Source organism: Martes martes (assembly GCF_963455335.1).
Source record: "Martes martes genome assembly, chromosome: 11".
Taxonomy (NCBI): domain Eukaryota; kingdom Metazoa; phylum Chordata; class Mammalia; order Carnivora; family Mustelidae; genus Martes; species Martes martes.
The window spans coordinates 4,424,877-4,438,199 of NC_137899.1; the positions used below are offsets into that span (position 1 = coordinate 4,424,877).

General features: G+C 34.4%; 1 protein-coding gene across 3 annotated transcripts in view; it reads right to left on the reverse strand.

Annotated features, from left to right (window-relative positions):
• The window catches only part of ZPBP (zona pellucida binding protein), a gene marked incomplete at its 3' end in the record, with an annotated part of 104,878 nt that overhangs the window by 45,149 nt on the left and 46,406 nt on the right, over positions 1-13,323 (reverse strand). For 2 of the 3 annotated variants that reach the window (XM_080818990.1, XM_080818991.1), the window contains exon 6: positions 11,659-11,735. The exons of the other annotated variant lie outside the window; for it this stretch is intronic. In XM_080818990.1, coding sequence (XP_080675116.1) covers positions 11,659-11,735 — 77 coding nt within the window. The remainder of the gene's footprint in view (positions 1-11,658; positions 11,736-13,323) is intronic. 3 annotated transcript variants of the gene reach the window in all.

Sequence of the window (13,323 nt, forward strand, 5' to 3'; positions counted from 1 at the left end):
ACAAATATCTGGGGGCACCTGGGTGGCTTGGTCGGTTGAGTGTCTGCCTTCGGCTCAGGTCATAATCCTGGAGTCCTGGGTTTGAGCCCCGTGTCAGGCTCCCAGCTAAGCGGGGAGCCTGTTTCTCTGTCTTCCTCTGTGATCTCTCTAACTCTCACTCTCTCTCAAATAAATAAAAACAATCTTTAAAGAAATAAAAACAAATATCTGAATAGTTCTGTAACTATTAAAGGAATTAAATATGTAAGAAAAAGCTCCGTAAATAAAAATCTCCCGGTTTCCCAAGAAAATTCTACCAAACATTTCAAAAACTAATGCTGAATTTAAATAATCTCTTCCAGAAAACATAAGAGATGGTAAAACTTCCCACTTTATTTTGTGAATCTAGTATTATCTAAATACCAAAGCCAGACAGAGTCTGTATCAAAGAACAACTATGGACCAGTATTGTTCATGAACACAATACAGTATGAACAAACTAAATCCAACTGTGTCTAAGACATTATACAGCATGACCATGTGGGATTTATTCCAGGTAGGCAAGGTTGCTTCATTATTTTAAAACCAATCAATGTCATCCACATATCTGCATATAAAAGAAGAAAAATCCTATGATCTCAAAAATTAACTCAGAAAAGCCTTGGACAACAGCCAATACTTATTATTAACAAAATCTCACCAAAATAAGATTACAGGGGAATTGTCTCAGAATTATTTACAAAAAGCATCTACAAAAAACCCAGCAGACATAGTACTTCATGTTGAAAGGGTGAATGCTTTCTCCATAAGCTCAAAAAAAAGGAAAGGGTATCTACTCTCACTACCTATATTAAACACAGCAAGGATGTTTTAGCCACTTCAGTAATTCAAAAAATCAGTAAAGAGCCAAATGTACAGACTGGAAAAGAAAAAATAAAACTGCCTCAATTAGGAAATGACATGACTGTCAGCAAAGAAAATCCCAAGGAATGTGAAACACTCCACAATACAAAATACCTCCTAGAGCTCTTATCTAAGTTCAGCAAGTACCTCAGAAACAAGGTAAACACGTGCTGATAAAAATGCATTACCATGCACTGACAATGAGCATATAGAAACCCAAATTAAAACACAGTATTACTTAAGGCTGTTCCACAGAAAAGGAAACACTTAGTATAAACTTTTTAAAATGTATAGGTTATGTATGCTAAAACATACACAAAAGATGATAAAAAAAAAATCAGAGAAGACCTAAAAAGATGTAAAGACAGATCACGTCCATGGACTGGAAGAAAGAACAGAGTAAAAGTGTAAGTTATTCCCAATTTTATACAGAGGCACACCTCAGAGATACTGTGGGTTTCGCTCCAATGGCCACTCCAAAGCCAGTATCACAATAAAGTGACTCAAATTTTTTGGTTTCCCCAGGCATATAAAAATTATATTTATGCAATCTTCTAGTCTATTAAGTGTGCAATGGCAGCAGTATGTCTAAACAAAACATTGTACAGATCTTAACTAAAAAATACTTTTTTGCTAAGCAATGCTAGCCGTCATCTGAGCTATCAGGAAGTCGTATCTTTTTGCTGGTGGAGGGTCTGCCTCGATGCTGACTGCTGATGGCTGCTGACTGACCAGGGTGGTGGTGGCTGAAGGATGGTGTGGCCGTGGCCATTTCTTAAGCTAAGACAACAGTGAACTCTGCCACGTCGATTGCTCTTGTCTTTGCGAATGCCTTCTCTGTAGCATGGGACGCTGTTGGGCATCTACCCGCAGAACTTCTTCCGAAGTTGGAGTCCGTCCTCTCGAACGCCGCTGCTTTATCAGCTAAGTTCCTGCAATATCCTAAATCCGTGGTTGTCCCTTCAACGGTCTTCACAGGATCTCCACCAGGAGCAGATTCCATCTCACGAAACCACAGTCTTTGCACGTCCGTAAGAAGCAACTCCTCCTCCGTTCACGTTTGATCCTGAGCCTGTAGCAATTCAGACCCATCCTCAGGCTCCACTTCCAGTTCCAGTTCTCTCTGGCTGCTTCCACCACATCTGCAGTGACTTCCTGCACTGAAGTCTGGAACCTTCAATTTGTAAAGAAGTGCAGTAATTGTGAAGCGCAGTAAAGCAAGGCGTAATAAAATGAGGTATGCCTGTGTAGGACTGACTAACATAATTCCTACCAACATCCCAAAGGGTTTTGTAGACATACACAGACTTTTGCTAAAATTTATTTAATGATGCACAGATCCTAAAATAGATAACACAATCTTGCGAAGACAGGGATACAATGGGATGAATAGTGGCCCATCATTAAGGCCACAGTAGATAAAAGAGGGAGGTATTGAGAGAGGCATAAACACAAAGAAGGGAAAAGGATAAAGAACCCAGAAATAGAGCCACACAAATATTCTCAACTATAGTTGAACAAAAGAACCAAAGCTATTCAATGGAGAAAGGACAGCATTTTTAACAAAGGATGTTGGGAGAAATGTGACATCCACAGGCAAAACAATAACAACAAAAATAGGCTGGCCCTAAATCTCATACATAAAGCAAAACTAACTCAAAATGATTGCAGATATCATTTGCATTGTAAAAACAAAAAAAATATGTAAAATGTAAAAAATAAAAATAAAAAAATAAAGAGTGGAAAATCTTCAGAATATAGGACTATACAAAGTTCTTAGATTTGACCCAAAAAAGCATAACCTGTTTAAAAAAAATGGATATATTTGACTTCATAAATATTAAAAACTTCTTTCCTTAAAAACCTGTGTGAAGAGGAAGAAAAGACAAGCTAAAATCTAGGAGAAAATATTTACAAACAACATATGAGAAAAACACTAGATCTAGAATATATAAAGAACCCTTTTCACTGAACATGAAATAAGCAAAAATTCCAATAGAAAATGAGCAGCAAATAGTTCATCAAAAGGATGTGCAGGTGGCAAATAAGCATAACAAAAACGACCAACATCATTAGCAATTAGGGAAATGCAAATTAAAATCATAATGGGATATTACTAAATAACTTTTCCATGGGGGATAAAATAAACAATAGTTACAACACCATATGCCAATAAGAACTTGGAGAAATGACCACTCATACACTGCTGATGGAAATGTAAAATTAACTATAATATGATCCAGAATTAGTAAGCCAAAATGGTGAATTATTTTCACATGAAAACTTGTACACCAAAGTTCACGAAAGCTATAATTCTGCCAGTCAAAAATTGGGATCAGTCCAGATGTCCTACAACAGATAAAAAGCTAAATGAGCTGTGGTATATGCACCATGGAACACTACTCAGTAATATAAAGGAACCAACATTGGTACATGCACCACCTCGGATATCCTGACCGAAAAAAGCCAATCCCGTAGGGTTTCATTCTTTATGATTACTGAAACTTTAAAAACAGAGGGCAGAATAGTGAATGTCAAGTGTTAAGGAAAGGGGGAGGAGGGGCGGAGTCAGGAAAGAGGTGGGCATGGTTTAAGAAAGCAATAAGGGATCCTTGTGGGACTGCAACTGTCTGTATCTGGACTATAGTGGTAGATACGTGACTCTGCACAAGAACTTAACACATAGAAACAAATTTGAGTAGATTGGCCAAAGCTAAATGAGAGCAGTGGATTTTAGCAATGTCAATATCCCTGCTTCTGATACTGTTCTCTATGAGTATGTTTGCAAGATGTTAGCATTGGGAGAAACTGGGCAAAATGTACAAGGGACTCCCTATAATATTCTTACAACTGTAGGTCTACTTAAAATTCTCCTTAGTATTTTCACATAAAATAAAAATATCTTAAAACAACTGATGTATGAGTGTCCCTGTATAATTGTTACAATAATTTTAAAATAAAGCCACAAATTCTACGGCATGCATCTCATATGGTAATAGTGTTTGAACTCCTTTCTTTAAAGAAGGCAGACCTGTGAATGCTTTGACCAAGATACTACAACACAGAAGATGCCAAGTAACTCCCAAACTGAGTTAGAAAAGGCCTACGGTTTATACTTTTCACTTCCTATGGCTTTCTTACAGAAGGTGACCCCCTGTGTCAGAAACAAAGCATCTGCTATGAAGAGTTTAAACCACATGGATGTTTGAAAATATGGAGATGGTAGAGAATGGAGAGTGTGGGAGAGAAAATAGAAAAATAGAAGAAATCATAGCTGCAATTTTCCAAAAAATTGATGAAAAACATGAAATCATAGATTCAATAACCACAAACCAATTTCACATAGACCACATACAAATAAGACCAAACCAAAACATACCATAATCAAATTGCTAAGAACTAAAGACACAGAAAAAAAAAAAAAAATTACTGAAAGCAAAGAAAAAAACCAACACATTAAAACAACAACCTGCAGGGCCACCTGGGAGGCTCAGCTCAGTCAATTAAGTGTCTGACTCTTGGTTTCTGCTCAGGTCATGATCTCAGGGTCATGAGATCGAGCTCCAGGTTGGGCTCCACACTGGGTGTAGTGCCTGCTTAAGATTCTCTCCCTCTCTCTCCCCACCTCTCCCTCTGCTATTTTGCCTCCAACCCCTGCTCTCTCTAAAATAAATGTCAGTCTTTTAAAAAAAGGTAAATAATGGACTTATCAGAAGCAATAGAGGCAAGAAGAGAGTGAAAAAGAACCTCAAATTTAGGTAAAGTAGCCTCCCAGACCAAAATTCCCTAACCAATGAAATATTCTTCATAAACTAAAAAATAAATAAATAAAAACAAACAAATAGAATTTATAGGTAAAAGAAAACTGAAAGAATCCTTTGTCAGCAGATCACAACCACAACAAATGCAACAGAAGATTTTTCAGGCTAAAGGGAAATATCATCAGATAAAAACTTTGATCCTCAGAAGAAAGGAAGAACATAGAAAATGTACTACACATGTAAAAGACGATTTGTTCTTTAAATATCTTCAAGACACGCATGACTGTTTACAGCAAATGCCTTCAAAGTATTTTTATAATATAGGTGGATAGAATGACAGTGCAAAAAGATGAGGGTGGTTTAAATGAAGCTATAAAATGGTAATGTTTCTGTATTTCTATATTTAGCAGGAAGGGGCAAAATACACATTTTATGTGAACTGTGAAATGATAATAAAGATGTATATCACAATTTTTAGAGCAACCACTCAAACGAATAAGTCAAAGAGTATACAGCAATGAGGACAACAGCCAATTAAAACTTCTCAGAGGCCCATTTACTTAACTTAATAGCTGCAATCTAACAGGAAGGCTTCCAACATAACATACATCGAGGGGCCAACTGCACACTTTCTGGAGACCAGAGAGGCTCGGGGTACAACATGTGTATCTCCCTCTCTCCCAGTCTGGGACAGCTATCTCCTGAGAAGAAGCTCCTGTAAATGTTAGCCCCTGGTTTTTGCAGCTGCCACTAAACAGGCGCCCCTTAATTACTGGGCTCTGGTGGCCAACAGGGCTCATGTTCAGGGATTCAACGGGACAGCAGAAAAGAAACCCACAGGCTTGCTGCAGAGGGAACAGTCAGAAAATTTCACCTCTCCCTCTTCCCCTGAAACAGGTAGGTGTGCATAATTTAAATGCTGCATCCTAAGGACCTGGCTTCCAATCACCGTACATATAGGTACTGGGGAGATCTTCCCTTTGGGACCCTGACAGATGGTGGCACACCCTCAACTAGTGGGAACCACTAAAATGAAAGAAGGTTGCTTGGAAAAATCACAAAAGTATGAAGACAACCAAGACTCAAAGACATTATGGGGATCCCTAAAAGAAAAAAGAGAAAAGGGGCAGAAAGCTATCTGAAGAAATAATGGCTGAAAACTTCCTTAACCTTAAGAAGGAAACAAAATATCCAGATCCTAGAAACACAAATGGACCTGAAGAAGAAGAACCCAAAGAAACCCACGCCAAGACACATTTATTAAATTATCAAAAACTAAACACAGAAAAAGAATCTTACAAGCAGCAAAAGAAAAACAACTTGCTATAGACAAGGGAACCCCCGCAGGACTACTACTGTTTTCAACAGTGACTCTGGCCAAAAGGAAATGGCACAATATTTTCAAGGAGCTAGAAGATAAAAACTGCCAAACACGGATGCTCTTCCACAGAAAGTTGTATGACAAAAATGAAAGGAGAGAGAGAGCTCTGCATACATTCAGAAGCTGAAGGAGTTCCTCACCTTATGAGAAAACTGGCCTTATGAGAAATGTTAAAGGGAGTTCCTTAAGCTAAAAGGAAAACATGTTAACTAGTAAAAGGAAAATACATGAAAGTATAATTTCAAGGGAAAAGGTAAATCTACAGTGGAATTCTGAATAATCTACTGTTAATAGTTTAATCACTTACTAAATATAGTATGAAGGTCAAAAGACAGTAGAAATAACAATAAATATAATAATTTACTAATGGGTACACAAGACAAGATTTAAATAGGGACATAAAAACATAAAACGTTAAGGGGAGTAAAAGTAAAGAGCTTCAGAATTCATGTGAATTTAAGTCCACTACAGCTTAAAATAAAATGTTGTAATTGTAAAATATTTTACACAATTCTCATGGTAACCACAAAGCAAAAACCTATAGTAAGAACACACAAAGAGAAAAGAATCCAAACATAACATTGCAGGAAGTGAGCAAGGAAAGTGAGCAAGAGAGAAAGAAAGGAAAAAGGGAATTAAAAAAAAAAAGCCACAAAAAAATGCTGATATATTCATAATTACTTACTTGAAATGTGAAGGGACTAGAATTTCTAATCAAAAGGCATGGAGTGGTTTACTGGATACAAAACAAGACCGAACTGTAGGCTGTCTACATGAAATTGACTTCAGGTTTAAGGAAACACAAAAAATGAAACTGAAGGAACAGGAAAAGATACTCCATGTAAATGGAAACTAAAAGAAAGCTGAAGAAGCCATGCTTAATATAAGACAAAATAGATTTTAAGGCAAAAAATGTAGTAAGCGATAAAAAAAGTCATTACATGCCCATCAACTCATGAACAGATAAAAAAATGTATCTATACACCATGGAATATTATTCAGTCATCAAAAACAATGAAATCTTGCCATGTGCAATAATGTGGATGGAACTGGAGGATATTACGTTGAGTGAAATAAGTCAGTCAGAGAAAGACAAGTATCATATGATTTCACTCGTGTGTAATTTATGAAACAAAACAGATGAATATAAGGAAAGGGAAGGAAAAAGAAAATAAGATAAAATCAAAGAAGGGGAAAACCACAAGATACTCCTCTTAACTCTAGGAAACAATCTGAGGGTTGCTGCAGGGGAATGGGGAGGGGAGATGGGGTAACTGGGTGATGGGCTTTCAGAAGGGCACTTGATGTAATGAGCACTGGGTGTTATATGCAACTAACACATCACTAAAGTACCTCTAAAACTAATAATACACTATAAGTTAATTAATTGATTTTAAATAAAAAATTTCAAAATGCATGTCAGCAATGAAAAATAAAGAAGTAATTAAAGGTGCAAACTTCCAGTTACAGTTGACCCCCAACCACCCATGGAGGATATGTCCTAAAACCCCCAGTGGATGCCCGAGACTGTGAATATTACTCAACCTGATAATACCATGTTTTGTTCTATCCACACACACCTATGGTACAGTTTAAATTATCAAGTATACCACAGTAAGGGATTAACAATAATAATAACATAGAACAATTATAATAATGTATGATAATAAAATTTACATGAATGTAATCTCTTTATCTCTGACTCTTAAAATATCTTATCATACTGTACTTGTCCCCTTGTTTTACTTGTGATGTGACATGACAAAAGTCCCTACATGATGAGAAGAAGTGTGGTCAACAATGCAGGCATTGTGACACAGCATTAGGGCTACTAATGACCTACTGAAAAAAGAAGGAAGATCATCTGCTTCTGGACTGTAGTTGACCATGGGTAACTGAAAACATGGGAAGTGTGTGCAGAGAGAATTTTAAGATTTACTTCTCTTAGCAACTTCCAAATATACAATACAATGTTGTTGACCAGAGTGAAAGTGGTGTACCTGACATCCCAGACTTACTTATCTTGTACAGTTGTACACACAAAATGTGCAACTCTGTGTATTTACAGATGTCAACTTAATGTGGTAATAACACTGCAATATATACATATATTAAATCATTATTTGTATACCTGAAACTAATAACAACATTATATGTCTAAAACCAATATCATGTTATATGTCAATCTTATCTCAATATAGATAGATAAAATGAAACTCTAAAAATACACTCAAAGGATAAAAAAGAGGAACAAAATTAGGCAACAGTTGTAAAACAGTAGGCATTAATCCAACTGTATCATAATTACATTAAATTTTACTGGAATAAATGCTCCAATTAAAGATTTTTTATTGAGACAAAGGAGTTAATTACATGTTATCTACAAGAAACATGCATTTTAAATATAAAGACACAGACAAATGAAATTAAGTGGTTAGAAACATATATCCCTTACAAACAGTAAGCATTAGACAACTGAATTAATAACACTGAATTAATAACATTAATTTCAACTGAATTAATAACATTAATAACATTAATTTCAGATAAAATTTGAGAGCAAGAATTAAAGGGGACATTTCATAAGAATAAAAGAACAAACTACAGTTTTTAGTTTAAAGGTTTCACATATTTTGTTAAATTGTAATGAAGGCATATGTGGGTTTTTTGAATAAATGCAGAATTAGTATGTGACGCAAATGAACAAATATCTATAACATAATCTCTCAGTAAATGAGGAATAGAGGGGAACTTCCTTGATCTGCTAAAAGGCATCTATGAAAATTTGGAGCTAACAGCATATTTAATAGTGAAAGCCTAAATTGTAGCTTCCCTAAGATCAGGAACAAGAAAAGGATATCTACTCTCACCACATCTATTCAACATCATACTGTAGATTCAAACAGGATCAGGAAAGAAATAAAAGGCATAAAAATCAGAAAAAAAGGAAACACTGTCTCTTATTTGCATTTGATGACATGATGGTTTACACAGAAAATCCTAAGTAGTCTTTAAAGCAACTACTGTAAGAAATGAATTTAACAAGTGGCTCTAAATACAATATGCAAATATGCACCATGCAAACATCTACTGACAACTGAAACAACTGACCAATGAATTTTTTAAATAGTCCATTTAAGACAGCACTAAAAAAATTAAAACCCACAAAATACTTAGGAACAAATTGAGCAGAAAATGTGCAATGCAAGTCCTTTAAACTAAAAACTGCCAAAGAAAAAATAATAAAAAGGTGAATTTTTTTAAACCTAAATAAATAGGGAGAACTAACATGTTAAGGTATTGGAAAACTTAACATTATGAAAATATTACTTACCAACTGACCTACAGATACATGGTAACTCTTATCAGAATCCAGGGCATTTTTGTTTGTTTGTTTGTTTTTAGAAATCTGACATGGAGACTTAAAAAATTTCTGTAATTAAAAAGGACCCAGAACATCTAGAATAATCTTGAAAAGGAACCAAAATAAAATACTTATACTACTTAACATCAGATTTGCTGTAAAGGTACAGGCATGAACAAAGGGTGGCACTGGAATAAAGACTGACAAATACATCACTGGAAGAGAAGAGTGGAAAACCAGTGCATCGAAGAAGAAATAGAATATATCTGGATTAAATCTTCAAAGAGATACATCTCCCCTGGGACAAATATGGCAAATAAGTCTGAATTTCCCATAGTCGGGGGAACATTTTAGGTTACCTAGACCTTGCTAAATTCAAAGTGTATTTAGTAATAAGAAGCTAATACCAAACGAAAAGGCCCAAAAGTTGAAAACTGAATGAAAAGAACAATAAAGCCAACAATACTAAATAATTTTTCATATTTGTAAATCAAAGTCCCTGGAATGCTTCTGTGAAAATACTCTGGTCTGGAGATTTTGAATTCATTTTATTATTGTGCTATTATACTGCTATTACACTACCATCAACCGAAAAACACCTGTCTATTTTAATATAATAGCAAAAAGAGACCATCTTATGCCCAGAAAAGAAAAAAGGGAAACAGGAAGGAAAGCAGAAGAGAAAAAGGCAATAGATGTATAGAAAAAAAGAGAGAAAGAAAGAAAGGAAGGAAGGAAGGAAGGAAGGAAGGAAGGAAGGAAGGAAAGAAGAGAAAAAGTATCCAAATGACAGGAAAATCATAGGGGAGAATGTTCGTTGATAGCAATGTAATACAGCTACATAATATTCTATGGAATTAATAAAACTGCACACCTTTGTTACTGCAAGTTTCATGGAATGCAGAATTTGTTTTTTTTGTTTCTATATAAAAAGTACAAATAAAATTAATTCTCAGTGTTAAATGATATAAGAAAACTACAAATGGATATCAGCATGAAATCACCTTGAAGGAAAATAATAAAATGTCTCTGTTTCCTTCCCTACTCCTAATTTCTCTGCTTGAACACACATTCCCACATCACCAAAGAAATTACACCAGCTGAAGGACTATGACTATTCAAGTTTGAAGACTGGTAGGAATCTAAAAGATGTGCTATTTATTAAAGAAAGAATGATTAGCACATTACCCATGGATTAAGAAATAAGAATAAAAAAATAAGACTGACTTCTCTCTGTTGCCCCAGAATATAAACCCTATTTCCAAAGTAAAAATAAATAAATATTAAATCTATTCCAGAGATGAAAGGTAACCCCTAAGGAAAACTTTTAAATGTAAATACCAGAAAACACACAGATTGATGATGTAGCTATATTTCAGGAGGCACAAATTAAGAAATCATACCCCTGTCAGTTTCACTGGGCAAAAGTGATGGTTGTGGACCTGAACATGCAATATACCTATACCTTTATAAGGACATTTTGACAACTATCATAATGTAAGTAATCTTAAATTCCAAATATTTAAAAATAACATTTTTAAAAGATTTTATTTATTTATTTGACAGACAGAGACAGAGTAGGAACACAAGCAGGGGGGGAGAGGCAGGATTCCCACTGAGCAGAGAGCCCAATATGGGGCTCAATCCCAGGACCCCAGGATCATGACCTGAGCCAAAGGCAGACACTTTATGACTGAGACACCCAGGCTCCCCTAAAAATAACATTTTTTTACAAAGTGCTTCTGATCAGAGGGGAGTAACCACAGACAGGACACAAAACTGCCATAAGTTACAGTGTAAACAGTATGTGAAGTATAACATGAAAGAGAAAACTAAAGTAGATTGCTGCTGGGAGGCTCAGCCTAATTTCTGCCTTGAGCATAGACACAGGATGCTGCTTTTAGAAGAACATGAAAATGGTTAAGAAACATGGTAGATCAAATTTATCATTTTAGGTAGGGTAACAGTAACCCTGAGAGAATTCTACTTGATTAGTAATTCTAAATTAACATGGAACAGCAAATAAGTCCAAAGAAACGGAAAAATCACCTTTCTTAACAGTTACAACATACTAAATTTTAAAGTGTTTCATAAAATTATTAACTGTATTAAGTTATTATCATTTATTATTTGATGAAGTTTTATTTTTACTGTTGAATATCTTAAATTGAGGGGTAGATTTGATGTGTTCAATAACTAGCTAAGATGCTTACTTACACACTAGCATTTTCATGTTTTTTTTTAAATTTCTCCAGCCTCACATAACATACCTTAGACAGTCTTTTGGAAGATTCACAATTATGGTCTGCACATGGCTTAGGTCCTTTTTCAGTGTCTAGAGATGAAACTGAAAAAATACATTATATTTTATCAAGGGCCCAAAGTCTGTATCACAATATTAAAATTGGTTTTTGAAATATACAATAGGTCATTTATCTAATATTCCTCATCGAATAGTAATTAAGCAATTTCCTAATGTTAAACTATACTATTCAGCTACAAATCTAAGCCAAAGATTTGTTTTATGTAAATCAGGAAAACTTCACTAAGTGAACCTAAGGATTAATAATAATGATAGTAACAATAACAATGCCTGATGATGACAATGATGAGAGGAAAGATTAGAGCAGAAATACATAAAACAGAGAACAGAAAAATCATAGAAAAGCTTCACCATATGAAGAGTTGCTTCTTTGAAAAGTAAACAAAATTTACAACCCCTTAGTGAAACTAACCAAGGAAAAAAGAAAGGGCCCAAACCAACAAAATTATAAATAAAAAAAATTATACAACTGATAAGATGGAAATTCAAAAGATCATTAAAAGGCTACTAGGAATAACTATATACCACTTAACTGTACAACGTGGAAGACATAAAAACTCGTGAGACATAAAAATCAAAGAGGAAATAAGAAAAAGGTGACTTTAGGATTTCCATTAAATAATCTTTCTAAATTATTTTGTCAACTTAATTACCACAGTTCTAAAACCTTGTTACTTCCCATTATTTATGAAAATACATAAAAAGAAATCTGAAAAAAAAATTAAAAAATTAATTCTGATTTCTATCCCTAGGTCTAGCACTAATAAACACAGGCATATTATTTAATATCTCCTTGAGATCCAGTCTCTGCTCTGTAAAGTAAGAGGCTATTACGATTTTGTCTCCTTCCTAGCTGTGAAAATAGGATTTAAAATGTCAATCTTAATAATCTAATTTCTATATAATATAACCACAAACAATCGTGACTAGTTTACTTTCCCCAAATTCTCTATATGAGAAGACAGATCCTGGCTCATATTATCAACATTTGCCCAGCACATTATGTAAAATATGTTGGATGGATAAGCACTGATATGAAAATAATAAAACTGACCATAAAAGTATTAATAATGCAGAATATACTGTGGAATAATGGGAAATCTTCATTACTTCAATATTCTTTTTTAATATTTCTTCAAACAGTGCACATCATGAAATTTCCCTGTTGCCCTCTCAACTGATATCATAAAGTATTACAAAATATCACAAAAAGACAATATAGTACATCAGAGTGATTTTATAAAACCAAATAAAACAGGTGTTAACCTGAAGCAGAACTCCAAGAAGGGCTGTAAATTAGGTAAAAAAAAGTTTTTGTTTTTTTGGATTTTTATGGACTATCTTTTAAATCCTTTTAAAGTGAGACCATCATAAAACTAGACCCAGGAAATGAAAATTTTTAGACTTATGTATCAAAAATATACAATGAAGTTAAAAAAAGTACTTTTAAAAATGTAGCCAAATATTTAAAATATTATTTACCTAAGGTCTTTTGAAACTACTGTTCATTACAAAGTATTTCAGAAGATAGTAGGCCAGAGTCTACCTATTTATCATAATATGATTATGAGATCAGATCATCATGAAGAGACACAATTTTATTTTTAATTTG